This window comes from Pterocles gutturalis, unplaced genomic scaffold (genome assembly GCF_000699245.1).
Source record: "Pterocles gutturalis isolate BGI_N339 unplaced genomic scaffold, ASM69924v1 scaffold20439, whole genome shotgun sequence".
Classification (NCBI taxonomy): Eukaryota; Metazoa; Chordata; class Aves; order Pterocliformes; family Pteroclidae; genus Pterocles; species Pterocles gutturalis.
This window is the reverse complement of record NW_010131154.1, coordinates 26579-43358: the sequence shown is the minus strand read 5'-3', so window position 1 is coordinate 43358 and position 16780 is coordinate 26579. Positions and strand designations below refer to the sequence as shown.

At 37.5% G+C, this 16780-nt stretch overlaps 1 protein-coding gene across 1 annotated transcript in view; it reads left to right on the top strand.

Moving 5' to 3' along the window:
• The window catches only part of POLR3B (polymerase (RNA) III (DNA directed) polypeptide B), a 78968-nt gene that overhangs the window by 43849 nt on the left and 18339 nt on the right, over positions 1–16780 (top strand). The window contains exons 19-22 of the mRNA XM_010080512.1: positions 4120–4329; positions 6189–6347; positions 7772–7889; positions 9549–9691. Coding sequence (XP_010078814.1) covers positions 4120–4329; positions 6189–6347; positions 7772–7889; positions 9549–9691 — 630 coding nt within the window. The remainder of the gene's footprint in view (positions 1–4119; positions 4330–6188; positions 6348–7771; positions 7890–9548; positions 9692–16780) is intronic.

Genomic DNA, 16780 nt, shown 5'->3' with positions numbered 1-16780 from the left:
ATGTGCACATGCGCATCTGTGAAGGCGGCCGTGTGGGGACACAAAGCAAGCTGTACGCTCTCACAGCCCAAATGTGCACTGCAGTTTCAGCCTAAATGTCATAACACAAATCTTGAGTAAGGAAAGGAGGGTTTGGGTGTTAATTGTTCCTTTAACGTGTGAAAGTGCAGAAAGTATTTAAGGGGAGGGTGGGAGGTGAGCAAGAGCTTTGTTGCAGAGGTTTATGTTGAAGTGACTTCTTTGATATTACAAGAAAAAACCCTCTTTATTGTATCATGGACGTTCTGCTTTGCCTCTGTGAAATAGCAAAGCTCTTGATATACTGCTCTGCCTTGTGCTATAACCAGCTGAATGTGTTAAAATTGAGTTAAGAGGACAAATGTTCTTCAAGGAACCGAGTGCTGGGGGTTGTTGGTTTTTGACAGTTGTAAAAGGCTTGTCGGTGGGCTGAATGCTACAGTGCTCCCAAATTTTGTGCAGCTAGCCTGTTGGCAGAGAAGCGAAACGTCAAAGCAAAACCGGCTGTTACTGGTCATCACAGCTGGACTGGGTGCTTTGTGGCCAGGGCTCAGTTCTGCCACTGTGCTTTGAGGAGCAGCATTTGTGCTCTGTGACACAGTCTCTTTTTGCCAGCTCTTCTCTCCCTGGTAGCAGGCACAGAGGTGCTGAGACAGAAATGAGCCAGACTACCTCCCTCAGTTCACCTGTAATCTTTTTAAATGGCTTCTTAATCGTTCTATGGTGAAAAGACTATTTCAAATGCTGAATACCCAGATCACTTAATACAATAATAGTATGGTGAAAATCTCTCTGAGCTGAGTTGGAGCCCCCTCCACAAGGTTCAGTGCAGTGTTTAAAAACTGTATGCCTTTCTCTGTTGGTTTGTGCTTTTTATAAAAGGACAGAGTAGTAGAAAATCCGTGTTATTTAATGTTGCTGTAAGTAATATACCAGAGAACTGGATAAACACTTATTTTAGCTGTCTGTTTGTTCTGGTGGGTTTTCAAAACTTCCTGCATCAGAATAACAATATGCCATTTATACTAAATATCAATAGATAGCATTTTAGAGTGATTACTTCACACTGAAGAATGATGAAATGATACTCTAAAAGAAAAAAATAAGACTTGTCAGGGGGTGGAAAAAAGGAATAAGTGCACACATGCATTCACAATATACCAAGTGCTGAGAAAAGCAAGAAAATTATCTTTGTTTTATCCAAGTCAACATTGTGTGTTTTGCTTTAAAAAAGACTAATTACCAATGAAAAAAAAATTCTTGCTCTTGGGATAATTATAAATGTGGGTCATTGTGAGTAGGGTTTGATATGGTTAAGTTTAATTATACTTTACTTTTGCTTGGCTGTTTGTCTGAAGCAAACAAGGGCTCTGTTTTTTTCAGGGAGAAAACAGAAATAAAGCTAGTGACTTCCTTCATTTCAATGCCCACACAGAGGTCTTGTCCCAACACACCAGTCTTCAGAAGAAGAGAGCTGCTTCTTAATCTTAAATAAGCAGATGGTGGTTTAAGGCTGTGGTTTGTTAGACCAGTCTAGAGAAGATATTATTTGTATAACCTTTAAATCATAGCAATTAGAACAAATATTGCTAATGTACAGCATGGTTTTTGGCTAATTTATTTCACTTGTGCTCTTGAATCATTTTCTAGCCAGTTTCTTTCCTGATAGGATATCCATCATTGATGTATATGTATACATTTTTCCTTTTGATATGATACAGCATTCAGCTCCTGAATAATTGCTTGGATACAGTTTATTATTGAACCTCAAAATCACACTAGTGTCGGTTCCTCATGGCTCCTAGTCTGATACAAACAGTAACAGTTCGGTTAGGCTTATCTGAACCTCTGATAAAAGAACCAACTTTGAAATACGTGAAGCATCTGAGAGAGAAATAATTTGCATTACATGAAATACATAGAAGTGTCATCTGTAATCCTTGATATGTTGGGAACTTCCACAGATTGTTACTGGGGTATAAAGAACAAGTTTAGCTATGATCAAGTGCTCCAGACTTCATCTCATCTTAGCATCCCTAACCAGTGAACCATAGCAGGAACAGCATATAAGCATCTCAAAGGAGAAAAAAGTTGCAAGCATTTCAAAAGTGAAAGTTGGTGTGCCATACTCAAGAGACGATTTCTCTCAACAACAGTGAAGTGTACCTATCCATGACACTTTTAAGATGAGCTCTACAGGAGACAGCCTATCCTGAAAGCACACAAGAGTATTCATTCTAGGTGCAGAGGGAAAAAACAGTCTAAACCTCTAAGTTTTTTATTTGGAAGTAGATTTTCCTAGCTGCATAAACCAGTTTGTTTACTGAAGTACAATTAAAACAATGTCTAATACTTAATCTAAGGGAATATCAGAAGTAATAGGTCCTTCAGATGGTGGGCCTTGTGGGAGGGTGACGGGCAGGGTCTTCAGTGTTGATAAATCCAGGCTACCAGCTTGCTTCTTAGTGGAGACAGAAAATACTGCTCAGGGATGATTAATTTCCTTCTCAAAAAAAAAAAAAAAAAAAAAAAAAGACAAAAAAAAGACAGAAAGGCAACTGCTCAAAAGCAAGAGACAAGTAAAGCCTGTCAACTCTACCAAATCTTCCTCGTCATTTAAAAAGCTGTGCCTGTGGCTTCACTTTGTAGAACCAGGCGTGCAAAGAGCTGGTTGTATCAGTTTATCCTCAGACAGAATCTCTTGAACTGTCTCCCTGTTCTCGTCCTTGGGAAGGGTAGACCTGTGGTGGTTCAGGAGTGAGAGCTTAGTGCCCAGGACAGGGTAGATCTTTGGAACTGCCTGTGATGCTGCCTGGTTTTAGATATTTGATTTTCTAGACTTTCTTTTTAAATGCAGGCATTTGGAAATTGCAGGTAGATGCACATGAAACATGAATCTAGCTTCCCTTAAGAGCAGATTTGTGTTCATCTGTACTATATTCTGGCTATGTGAAGTCTTCATTATATACTGGCTACTTTGACCTTTCTTTGAAAGTGGCCAGCCTCTGAAATTGCAGGAGAAAATGGAAATGCTTTGAAAGACTTACCTCCTAAGCACAAGTACTGCACAATATTTAGTGCTTAAAACTTTAACTTTTCAGACTATAATTTCTTAATTGCTTAAAGACATAGCATACTCCTGGTACAGCAAACTCTAATAACATATGATTGCCTTAACTTTTGTTCTGCTACACAACAGTTTGTGTTTCCCTGCTGGGTGTTAATTATTTTTTCCTCAGATTTCAGAAGACACTTTGGCAGGCTGATGGGACAGGGCCAAAAATTTCAGTCTCAAGCTGGGAGGTCTATACAAAGGATTGAATTCTGAACCGTAAATTTTAAATTAATTTCATGTAAAAAGACAAATATATTGTGAGTGAACTTCAACTGTAGTCTTTCTAGCAATGATGCCTCTAATTTCAGAAAGTAAATCAGTCTTGGCTGCTGCTAACTGTATGCTTTGTTCATGCTTTGTGACATTCTAACACAGGCTTCTGTTGAACTAATTATTGCCCAGAAAAAGGAAGGAAATATGATGTGGAAGACACAGAGCTTGATCCACAGTTCCTCTTGAACTCAATGGAAGTCTTGCCATTGATTCTCATGAAGTTTTAGATCAGGTCTATGGAACACAAGTTCAGCTCTCTGAAAAAAATAAACCTATGGCTATTAGAACAATAGAAGCAAACTTCATACTTGCACTGTTATTCAGTGTCATGATTAAAAAAGAAGTCTTATTTGCATTCAGTCATTTAGCACCTGACTTTGATTTCTTTTGTTGTTGGTTTTTTTGTCTTGATGCTTAGGTTTTCCCTGTTAAAGGTAAAATAAATAATTCTTTCTGGAAGCTTAAATTAAGAAGCCACTTACATCTTTATTTAAATATAATAATGTAAAGTTGTTTTGGTTTGGTCTCTTTCATTATTTTTTTCCCTTTTTTTCTTGAAGAATTTCTATTATTAGATGAAATCACTCAGTTTGTGGTTTTAGTTCATTTGCGTTTTGGTAATTTTTTTAGCCAAAACATTTCTAGGAAACTCTCTGATGTTCACACTCTTTTTTTTTTTTTTTTTTTTTTTTTTTTCCTCCTTGTACATGCAGGTACTATTGGATACAATCAGAGAAACAGGATAGATACTCTTATGTATCTTCTAGCCTATCCGCAAAAGCCAATGGTAAAAACAAAAACAATTGAACTGATAGATTTTGAAAAACTGCCCGCTGGACAGAATGCCACAGTCGCTGTGATGAGCTACAGTGGTTACGATATTGAAGATGCTCTTGTGTTAAACAAGGCCTCTTTGGACAGAGGTGAGAACCATCAATTCTTTCCCACTTCTCTAGTGTGTGTTCTAATACATGTTTTAATGAACTTTTGTCTCATGGTGTTATCCTATAGTAACTTCTATTGTGGGCATGAACAGTACATCTCCAATTAAGAAATCGAATTCCAAAACTGCTTTGAATGCTGTTTGTTTTCTGCGTGAATACTGATCGTAATTCCATGCTTGCAATAGTGCGGCAAAGTTGCCAACATGTGAATAAACTTTTGAGTATGGATATTATAAGAAAAATGGTTAACCTTTTATCTCAAATAAAAAAGTGTAAATGTTCCCTTTTTGGAAATAACTTAGTTTACAAAAAGTGTAAGGTATTAGATAATCTGTTCTGTTAGGCTTGCTTTTTAGAAGGTTACCTGAACCTTTGTTCATTACGAACAGTGGTGTCACATTATTTTCACCAGTAACAAAAGCAATAGATTAAATTACACTCCTGAATGTATTTGGGAAAGGAATGGAACGTGTGGCAGTTCATATCACTGTGAACTTGATGCTCTGAGGGAGCAATAGCCATATTGCCTACTTTCTGAGGGAAAATAATAGTATTGTGTGAAGGAAAATATTTAGTGTTTATTCAGAGATAAACTAATTACCTACTTCCTTAAAAAAAAAAATCTATGCAGTGCAGTGTATTTTAAGTAAAAGTACATATGCACCAAATAGAAGGTAACTAAGTGAAACCTGTGTTTGTTCTGGTCTGGCCTGTCTTGCTCTCTCCACAATTCTTCAGTACTTTGTGTTAATGCTGCTGGGGGGTTGGAGGAGAGTTGCCTGAAAACTTAGTCTCTCTTCTCTCTCTTTTCTGAATAAATTCCCTTGAGACAAAACATAGTGCAGTGTTATCAAATTGGTTTTAGTTTTGGGTGGCCAAAATCAGATTCTTCCATTACTTTATTCCCCCCCCCCACTCCCTTCCTCCTAGTTGCTAGGCAGCAATAATAGTATTCCTAGACATGTATCTTTGGCATTAAAGTCTGCTGTGTTTAATGTATGCCTCCTTTTCTAAAACAACAACAGGCATGATTTAAAACTGAATGTTTTCTTTTCTGGTAGACTGGTAACATTTACAGAGAGAGCTGTGGTGCTTGTCAGGAGTTACTTGACATAATCTAAAGATATAGATGTACTGTATGTGGCTGCAAGCATCTTTCAAGTGAACTAAAATAATGTAGGATTATTAGAAAGCCTTGCTCTTGGCTGTCTGTAATTTTAAATGTGATGCAAGTATTTAGTATTGTGGCTAGTTGCTCTACTTGGAAAGAAATTCCAGAGATGTTACTTTTCTCGTCTAAAACCCAAACCAAAGCTATTTTAAAAATATATATAATTCAGAATTCTTTCAGCTGGGAAAAAAAGTGAGTAATGGGGTGATTATATGAAACACTCAATTGGTACTTTCCTGGTAGGCTAGCTTATGTCAACCAGAAACATTAGTAAAAGTTCAGGTTTCTAAGAACTCTCAAAAGGAAGAGGTGCTGTTGTCATCCTGTTACAGTCTCTTCTCCTATGTTAAGTCTCCCTGTGGACCACCAAAGGCAAGAGAAATGATGCGTGCGTGCATATGCAGAAGTATAGGAGGGGATTAGTACAACAGCAGAATTGGACCATAGTCAGTGTCTAAAAAAGTAGCATGCATGATCTGATTTTTAAATTGTGAGCTATTAGGTATCCATGTACAATGTTAGACATATTCAAGACAACCAATAATCTAACTAATAAAAAAAAATATTCTGTAGCTCAGCAGGTGGATCAGCATTCTTGTTTTATTCTAATGATGTGTTATAAAGAATCTTTAAATTCCTAGGCAGATGAGTTTGTGTTACATTTTAGGTTTTGGAAGATGTCTTGTATATAAGAATGCCAAGTGTACACTGAAACGTTACACAAACCAGACGTTTGATAAAGTTATGGGTCCGATGTTGGATGCAGCTACCCGTAAACCAATCTGGCGCCATGAAATTTTAGATGCTGATGGTATCTGCTCTCCAGGTATGTCAGACTACATGTTCAGTCATGGCACGTCCATAATCTGAGGTAGAAATTAATGTTCTGTTAATATTTCTTATGTACCTTGTTTTATACTTAGTGTATTTTTTTTTTCTTGAAGCAAACAGTATTCTAATGGAAAATTTTAAAATGTTAGTTTCTGAAAGCAGCGTGGTGCCAGTCATTGAGGGTTTTTTTGTAGATGAGAAGAGGGAGTTTTATAAGTAGAAGAGTGAGGCTTTAACAGTGTGAATCTATTGAAGTATTTGAACTTGTATTCTTCTTATATCCCCAAACTGGTAAACTTTTAATCCTGTAGTTTTTTATTGTTTGTCTCTCATATGTTCCGTCATTGTTTTTTAAGGATAGATTCCTTATTATTTTGATTTCATACATCAAAACCTCCTAGCATGCTGTTAGTTAATGCAGTTGTTTGAGGAAGTAAAACCTTGTGTTTTCAAGACTTCAGAAATATGTTTGGAGAGATAAGAAAATAAATACAGCTACATTTAGTTATGAAGGTACATGTGTAACTTTCCAGAGGAAATAAATTTAAGAAAGAATCTTCCCATACTGTCAGCCTTCAATTAGGAAACTGCTTAAGTGATCTGCTGAGGTCTAATAAGAATGGTGCTGTAAAAGGCACTAAACTTGATTCCATTATAGCAACACAATTGGGTCACTTTTGCTCTTTAACACATCACAATAGAGCTTTCAAAATTGATTAAAAATAAAGGCAAGAATCTCCTGAAGCATTAGGATAGATAGATCTGGGGTGGACTGCAGACTGAGTCTGTTCTCAGTGTGTAGGTGAAAACCTCTTTAAAATAGTTAATTTGGACAGAAAAGAGACATAGGCTGAAGTTCAGTGTAATTTTGTGGAGGAGGTGGGAAGGGAGGTACTTGGTGTGCATTAGTATCACTGGGCATGCTACTGATCTGGTTTTCTGTGTGAAGGGCAGGATACAGGAATGGAGGGGAAAATAGCTGATGTATGAGACCTGAAGCAATAGGAAAAAGTAATTGCAAGGCAAGGCTGAAAGCAGTCTTGCAGAACTCATTGTGGAAATGAGGTGATGTCCCAAATTCAGGTGTGAATTCTAAAATTTGTCAGTTACAGTGTTACTTGTTAATTTTCTCCATACTTAGGGCAGATGGCTTCAGATGCTTTTTTTGTATTCCTTAGACCTAGGGTATGTTGAATAGCTATCCTCATAGTGGACCCAGCATGCAAGTTGTTCTGTTTTGGTTTACAAAAAAAAAAAAAAAAAGTTTAATAATTCCCTTACCTTGCAATATTTAATACTTCCCAGACATGTTCCTCCCACTTTGTCTTCCAGCTTACCTTTTTTTAAAGCTGAAAATGTATTTCTAACATAGGTAGCCAGATATGTTTTCATGGTGCTTTTTTTTCTTGTTCTTTGTAGGTGAAAAAGTAGAAAATAAGCAAGTCCTTGTGAACAAATCTATGCCAACTGTGACCCAGATGCCTCTGGAAGGAAGTAGTGTGCCTCAGCAGCCACAGTACAAAGATGTGCCAGTAACGTATGTTGCATCATAACTTTATAGTGGAAGGTACAGGGAAGAAAGGTATCTAAGGAAATATTCAGTTCTATAAAAGTCAGAGGAATAAACTTCCCTTTGCAAATTAGACCTAGTTCTCTAGGTCTTGATTTTTCACAGGCTTTTTCAGAGCCTAGGTTATTTTCAGAAGTGCTTATCCCTTTAATCACTAATAAGTTAGGTTCTGACACCTGAGAGGCTGGAACTGCAAAGAGGGAGGAACCCTCCTGAAGATGCATGTATAGAGATGAATCACCAAGTAGGTTCCCAGGTGAAACCAAGATGAGAGCTAAGACAGTGGTAGAGGGGAGAGGAGTCAGTCATGGATAAAGTGATGGAGAAACAGGAGAAAAGCAGGAAAAAGGGAGGGCAGAGAACACGTGTACATAGTTTAGGGGCACATGTCCTCCATAATGGCTCCCACAGAAAATGGCTCATGCTGACTGGTGCTCAGCCTTTACTTTGCCAGGCAGGAGGCCAGGAGATGGAGGCCTTCCTGTCTCAGAGGCTGACAGTCAGCTCATTCTGGCCACTCCAATTAGATGTCCTTTACCAAGGCACCAGTGAATGAGAAAGGCCAGTCAATAAGATTTTTTCCCATTGTGTCCTTAAAGAACACCGTGGAAAGGAGTGGGCTCTGAGGTGTGAGATGAAAATTTTACATTAAATGTAAAAAATAAGTAAACGATTAAGAGTTTTTCACTGTTTTATCAGGAATAGCCTTGACAGTTTGGTAAATTAGCAGAGAGCAAGGAAAGCAATTGGTGCCCAGATCAGAAAGGCAGAATTAGCCTTTGTATGTTTCATAACCAATAGAAAGCTCTAGGTTTACTCCTACAACATATTAATAAAGAAGTGAGGCAACAGTGTAATTATCAAGAGGAAAGAAGTAATTCTGCCAGGTAAAGACATGGATCTGAGTTTAGGTGTCATAGTTTGACCATCTCAGCTACCTGAACAATGAGACAAAATAATCTTCCAAATAAGGTATTAAAATCTGCTCTACCCTCTTTCTGCAGTATATATATTAAAAAAAAAAACTGATACCAGAGTCATTTCCTTTTCCTTCCTGCCTTTTTTCTTTTTCTTTTTTTTTTCCCCCCTCTCCTTCCAAAATCTCTGCATCTCAGGCTCCAGTGTTCATCTTTTTCTGTACCTCATACCATGTTCTGCCCTGGCTTCATTTCCACACCTGCACCTGATGCATAGTTTCAGTCAGGATATTGTGCCTTAATTTTGTTCTTAGATTCATATGGTATATTCCTTAAAGTCCCTTCTTCAACTATAACTCTGTTTGGCTTTTGTCTGTTTAACTGAAGATCCAGAAATTGTGCAATATACTGGGGAGCTTTTTTCCATCAAGAATTGCCCAGGTGACAAAAAAAGTATACCTTGTTCTTTACAATTTCAGCTTAATTCTCTCTTTTTTTCTGTTGTATCTCTTAAGCCTTTTCTTTTCCAGAAACATACCATACTCTGGAACTTTTTAGATATATATAAAATATTTGCTCTGTTGTCCTCCAATATATAAGTTCCATGAAGACTACAGTTTATCCGGAAGCTTACCAATACACAGATACTTGTTTATAACTTGTGTTTGGTTCATAGATGTAAAACTCATGTTTTGTCTTCTTGTACTAGCTACAAAGGTGCGACTGATTCTTATATTGAAAAAGTCATGATTTCATCAAATGCAGAGGATGCTTTCTTGATCAAAATGTTGTTGAGGCAAACTAGACGTCCAGAAATTGGAGATAAATTTAGCAGTCGTCATGGGCAGAAAGGTAAGCTACACATTTAATAAAAATAAATGCATGTTGGGTATGCCTACTATATCTACATAAATAATCATGTCATCATGCATGTTTCCATTGATTGGTTCAGATCTTTTATGAACGCAGCAGTAGAAGACCAAATCTCTTTTTTCTTATTAAGTTCACCTAATTTAGCAATGATGTTTCTGGAACTGAAGAGAGGAATTGTCAAACAGAACTCTCTGTTGACTTGTGAATCTGGAAAATACAGTAGTTGCCCATTTTAAGCAAGAACAGTGGTTTGAGTTTTGTTTGGTTTTTTTTCCTAGTGTTAATTTTGTTTTAGGTGATAGGTTAGTCAGCAGGTTATCAAGAGAGAGATTGGAGGAGAGAGTGAAAGGACCTGTTCTGAATGGACAGAAAAGACCAGAGATGGAACGGGAGGGCTGCAAGCCATCTGTGCAGACATATTGCTCTAAAGACAACACTGCAGATAGATAGCTCAGAGCCATGGTGTAAAAGGGAAGCAAATCAGAAATGCAACTAGGAGTGTGCCAGCAGAGACTGGAAAGAGGGGGAAAAATGTTTTTAAAAATATACCTGGGACATGATCTGGGACACCTCTGGATCTTCAGACTGAGAGTTGAAAGTGGATGACTACTAGGGAGCTGCTTGGTGGCATGTAGCTCTCTAGTGCTAATGTTATAAGTAAGATGAAAATCAGGAGCCTGTTTCCATATCTGTTGAAAGAAGCAGCGGATTCCCTTTTACCTTAATGGCAAAAAAAGATGACTCGGGACATCCCCTCTGAATCTCAAAGGGCTGGGACTTGTGGGAGGGGTATTAAAAAGGAAGTGACTGAAAACAGCCTGACTGTAATGACTTAAAAGCATGTTTTGATCTCGTTGGTCCCAATGTGGGACAGGTCTGGACATGTTTTCATCTATCTGTACACTTGGAAAATCTCTAGTACCCTCAGCACGACCTTCTGCCTTACTGTATGTGCTTAAACCTATTTCCCAAATGTTGTAGTTTTTTTTCATTTTTAGGTCTTATTTTGGTTTGAGAACATTGCTTGATCTCTTGCCAGATGTGGTAGGGAGGCAAAGAGGTTGATATTAACCAAATCCTTTCCATTGTAGCATATACACTCCTTTCCTGTTACTGAGCAAATGTGATACTGTCTTAATAACTGTTGGAACAAAAAAAATCCTTACTTCCTTGCTTTGATTTCTGAGGAAGTGGAACCAGAGCATCAAGTGTAAAGCACACTAGCGTCTTACATCTGGTAACGCAAGTATCTGCTAGGTCTGTGTGGAGGGCAGAAGAAGGAAGCTGAGGAGATAACGGAGGACACTGTTTAGATTTGAAACATTAATACTTAAAACTAGTTTTAGTCGAGGAGCTTTGCATCAGATTGTGATACTAGCTAAGGGACGTTGTCTGGCAAACAAAGTGGCCTTTCGCGAGCGGTGATCTCCTTGTCAGAAGGCACATGGAAGAGAATGTGTTTTTGTTAGGAGGAGCACCCCGAAAGGATCCCTTTCAGCAGTTTGTGACACGGTCCCAATCTACTCCCAGCATCACGTTGGGTTTGACCTTGTTGTACTGATTTACATCCTGTATTCTTGGAGCAGAACCAGAAAACTCTGTGGGCATATATGCCTTGGAGTCAGTCAGCAGAGAGCTGGTACTTGCACAACATCTGTGTAGATGTGAGCCAGTGAAAAGAGATGAAACTGCAACAGATGTCACGAGTACACAGGCAGTATCCAGCTCTAGAGCTCTCTTAAGCTTAAACAGAATCATCTCCAGCATATTCAGTGTATGCATGGTTGTTTTGGTTGCTTACAGATGGACCCCAGGCACAAGTCATTTTTATAGTGCTCCATGCCACTATTTACTTCTTTACTCACATCTTCCTAGAGCAAACCTATTGATCAAAAGAGGTGAAATGGGTACAAGAGCAGTAGTTGATCATAATGTCACTGGTACCAGATGTTGCCTCAAGTTCTTTTTGTGTGTTTTTTATGGAGTACAGTCAATGCAGGCTTTCTCAGTGCATCCAGCTCTCTCCAAGATCACTCTCACTTCCACAGTATCTTTCCGTGGACTCATAAAACTGTTTCTTAAAATTCTGTTTTCTAGAGAAATCCTTCCATTGTTTCTGCTGTCATTAAGCAATAGAAATTCTTCTCATAAGCATTGAAACATTTTTCGTGATTGTATTTTCACTATGGCTTTTGATCTAAAAATAGGAAGCGATTCTCAGTCCCCAAGTGATTTGCAAACCAATACCTATTGAAGGCTTCAAAAAAGTAAAGAAGCAGCAGTACATTCTTGACTTTCCTTTTAAAATCCAGTCTACTTCTTGCACTACAGCCATATAGGATAGTTTCAGTAAGAAAGGGGGAGATCGTTAGCTCTAGAAGCAAAGAGAAGGACTGGAGCAGTTGGAATGGTTAAACGACCCCATTCTGTACTTCTCTCTAGGAAGATTTTCCTTCAGTCAGATTTTGTGCAGAGTCTCTTTCAAATAAGTTTTTAATCTCATACACAATGAAGTTGTGCGGTACTTTTAAGTCTATGACTGCTTTTAGAGCAAAGCCCATTTCTTCATATATTTTGAGCTTCCTCTTATTAGCCCTTTCTCCTTATAAGTGGCATGCGGCATTTGAGCAGCAAGTTATATAACAATATGGTCAGTACCGGGCAGGACAAATTTTCTTGCTAGAATTAAAAAAAAATAAGCCTACAAATTATATTAAAGAAGCTGGTTGGTTAATAATGATAAATATTTATGGACAGTTGCATGAAAAAATTAAGCAGATAACATTTTTTTCTCCTTGCTTGGGCAATTGATGTGCACCTATTGAAATCGTTAGTTGAACAGTATTTAAATGGAACTGATTTTCACACTTGTCCAAAAAATTAAGAAAATGAGTGTTCCACAAATCTAGAACCATCAGAGAAGAAAAGGTGGAAGTGGAAGAATGGCAGAAAGAAACTGAATTGTGTCAGGGAGTAAAGCGCCATCCATACAACTAAATGCACATAGGGCATCTCACAGTCTAGAGCAAGGTCATTTTAGAGGTCTCGAAGGACAGACATCTCGTGAGTACTTTTGCTACTCATCAAACCCCAGTATTCACGGTCAAATGCGGAAACAACTTACATGCACTTTATTGGAATCTGGTGGTATTTTCTTTAATATCCCAAAAGCCATAGAAAGTGAGTAATGTTTTTTCCAAAGTAAAATACCTGTGGTATTTTATTTTGGAAAGGTATACCAAAAACCATATCCATGGTAACAGAAACAGCATCCTAAATGCTGTAGGGAACTTTGAGGGTGCCCGTAATTATGCCTGGCATTGCATCGGGTTAGAATCTGATCCTCCGTGTGTCTGTGTTTTCGACCTATAATAGCAATAATAAGCCAAAACCATAAATTATTCAGAACAGCAAATAACCCTTTCAGCTTGGTTTTGGAGATATAAGTGTGAATGTTGCAACAGTTATGTTACAGAGTTCATAGGCATGTGCTTGTTAGCTGCCCAGTGCATCAATCTGTAGTAGTCTCTTGTGATCGGGGGAATGATGGTATTCTAGATTATTACATTCTGCTAGGATACAGATTCTTCCTGGTATTAGACCTCTCAGGTACTAGGCTTTGTAGTACATTATGGGAAAAGATCTTAACAATAAATGAGAGAAAGGAGAAATGTGCTTAGTGGAGAAAGATACATGTGTTAGATACCAACAAGAAAAATACTGACAAGAACAGTGGAGTTTACTGTTGTGCAACTTCAGTATACAGTGAAGAACCAGATACTGATGTTAATCTTAGATTACAGGCAATGACAGAACTGGAGAAAAGGCATGAAAAGGAAAGGGAAAATCTCCTTTGCTAGCTGTTTAAAAATACAGCTAGTATCATTGTTCTCTGACATCAAATCGGGGAAGGATCAGTCATAACAGAGGAATATAGACAACTGTGAAACCAAAATAGTAATACTAACAGTTTAACATTTTCCATTGAAAGAGTTTTTAATTAGCCCTGAATTTGTTCTCTTATCTTCGTCTGAATGCAGGCGATTACCACTTCAAGTTTAATTTGTGAATGTTAGCTTTAAGCCCATCATAGAGCCATTCAAACCTATGATGAGCTTAAACTAACAAGTGCCGTGATTCAGGGAGAATATGCTTTCTCTCCTTTCTGTATTGTTAATATTGTCTCTGAAGTATTTTTATTTTCTAAAAGTAATGCATGAAGATGAGATTTGGATTTCACGGGATTGTAGTAGTAGTTTTAAGATAATTAATTATGTGCAAAATAAGAGATTGCACAAACCGTATTTCTTAAGTTTTTTTTATGGGCTTTTTCCTGTATTGCAGATTTATTTGTGTTCCAAAGCTATACGTTGTCTGTAGGGCAGAAGGAAGCAGAGTAAGAAAATTGGAAAGTGTCTGGGATATGACAGATTAAATCTCACAAACCAGCTTTAGCCTTTTGTTACAGAAGAGCCTCTCATTAAATGTGTAGGTAGATTTTTTAGGCCTCTGTTATAATACAGATCTATGCCACTGCCTCTGTATTTGCTACCTTCTTTGTGTCCTCTCACATGTCAACATGGTAGTGGCAAGGGTCACCACTTCTGGCCTGTCCAGGACACCCTCTTTTCATTGAGGTCCATGTTTTAAGTCCACTTCTTCCAAACTGCCTGTAAAAGCTAGCCTTTCCTTGAAGACCTGTCAACGAAAGTGTATGAGGAGAAAATGAGGCTGTCATATTGTGTTGGGAAACACAGCAGCAAATGTTTTGCCCTGTTTCAGTGTCTTCAAACTGGACGTTGCAGTAAGATCTTTGTGAGTGGGACTGTAACTTTAGTCTACAAGCCCGTAAGCTTCTAATGTCTCACAAAAAAAACATACACCTACCAGGGAGGATTTACCTTGAGCTGTAGGACTTTGTTTTAACTATATTGCATCACATTTTTTCCAGAAGGATGAAAAAACATTTTTGGTTAATTATTTTGTTTTTTAATCTTGCATTCTTCAAGCAAAGTCACTTTTCAAAGCACAGAAGGCTAAAGGATTGTTAAGCTAAAGAAGCTTCATCTGAATTCCATGCAAACTAAATTATTATATTTCCAGATTTCCTCTTGCTTTGCTACAAGTCACAATGAGGAGAAAGTTGGGCTCCTTTGATGTGAAAAAAGCAATATATCACTTCTCTGAAAGAACATTTCTCAGTCTCTCATGTGAAAAAGGATTAACACCTCCAACAAAGGTCCTGTAGATCACAGAACTAAGCAGCAATACTGAACAGTATTCCTGAGGAGTGGAAAAACTGTATTTAAGCAAGAGATTGTTTGAACTGGCAAACAGAAGCTTTTTAATAGCTGAAGATCTAAGATAAAGGATTAAACCTTTCTGAAGTATCTGCACTTAAACAACTCTAAAGACAAGGAAGCAAGTTTAAATTCATGAAAGATGGTCTTTGTTTTTCTAAATGAACCATGTTCTTTAGTGTCAAAACAAAATCCATTCACAGCATTGTCACCTACATAAACTTCATGTCAATACCGCTTATCTGACCTTGCTTAAAAATTTTACTAGTTTGAGCATCTGCCTTCTACTTGCCTAACTTCACAGTTGAGAACAACTTATCTCTCTCCTTGTAATGGCACTTGTACAGTACTTATAAGCAGAACATGTAAAGTAAGATATTAGTTTTAAAGGGTTACTTGTGTCATTTTCCTGCATGTTCCAAGTCAGGCTTAGTACTTTATCTCTAATAAAACATCGGTGGGTTTATAGGACTTAAATAGTTGAAGTGGCATTAAAAAGAATTTACTGTTATTGACTGCAAGAATGAGGGATGATTAGTAGTTATTAGGCATCAGAAAAGGTAGGAATTTCTTACCTTATTTTTATCTTCAGAAGTTGAATATGAGAAAATGAGATGTCAGAATGCCGTTAAAATTTCTCATACTGTTTTTTCTCTTTATTTTTAAAAAAACCGCTGCTTAGCTTGCTGTCTTAAGAAGAAAATTACAGCATTTTTTTATCTCAAGCAGCAAATAGGTAACCTTCTGACCTTTTCAGTAAATCCTCAACTGAACCTCTGAAATTAGGGTGATTTAGCATTTTATGGCACAGAATAAAAATCTCTAATTCTGTTTCCAAATAGTGTATCCTGAACACACATTTTATTAAGCTCTTGACTCATTCAGCCATGTGTATTTTGTAAAGTTCCTATGGTTATTGTTTTACAATAGCTGCTTCCAGAAGCATTGTAAGGGTTTCAATTAATCAGCTCTTTGTGTGCTTCAGACTATGCAAATTTATCACATCAGACCATTCAGCAGCTCATGGGAAAGCAGTGTACAAACTGTATTGTCTTCTAGCACCTCCTCTCATTTAGAGTGATGTTTTTAATAAGAAAACTAATCAAGTTTACTTATGCATTATTTATCCGTTAATTTTAATTCTGTTCTTTACCTCTTATGTCAGATGGGATGTAGCAAGTGATATGATAGATCAGTGAATGATTCAGTATTGAACAAAGCTTATGTGATGCAGCACTTTTTTTTTTTCTTCTGGACTTGTATTATGCTTAGTTAGCCAGCACAGTATGTATTTAGAGAGTTTTGAAGCAGAGGTACATGTTTGTTTAACCGTACTAATTTTTGCAGATCTGTTTGTCACTTGTCCACAGTGTACGGTGCTGTGTTACAGCTACAACTCCTCTTAATTGTGTGACGTACTTTTATTTGTCAGGAGTATTTCCACATTCTGGCAAATCTAGTAAACCTAAAATAGACTCCTTTCAAGTTAGTTTTAGCTCTTTTAGCACCATATCATTAGAATAAGTAAAGAAGCACATTTACTAATGCGCTTCTTTTTATCTTGCTGATAGAAACTGGTATTACTGCTGCTTCTATTCACTTAGTCTCCTTTGCTCTCTAATGTCCCTCCTGCTGGTAGTAATTAGTTTTCTATATTAGGTTGTTTTGACTTATTTGATGATTTTTTTTCACTTGGCATGTGTGTGTATAGAAGGCATCTTATCGTAGCCCAGTGAAAAACTTTCCCATACTGGTGCGTTTTGTCCCT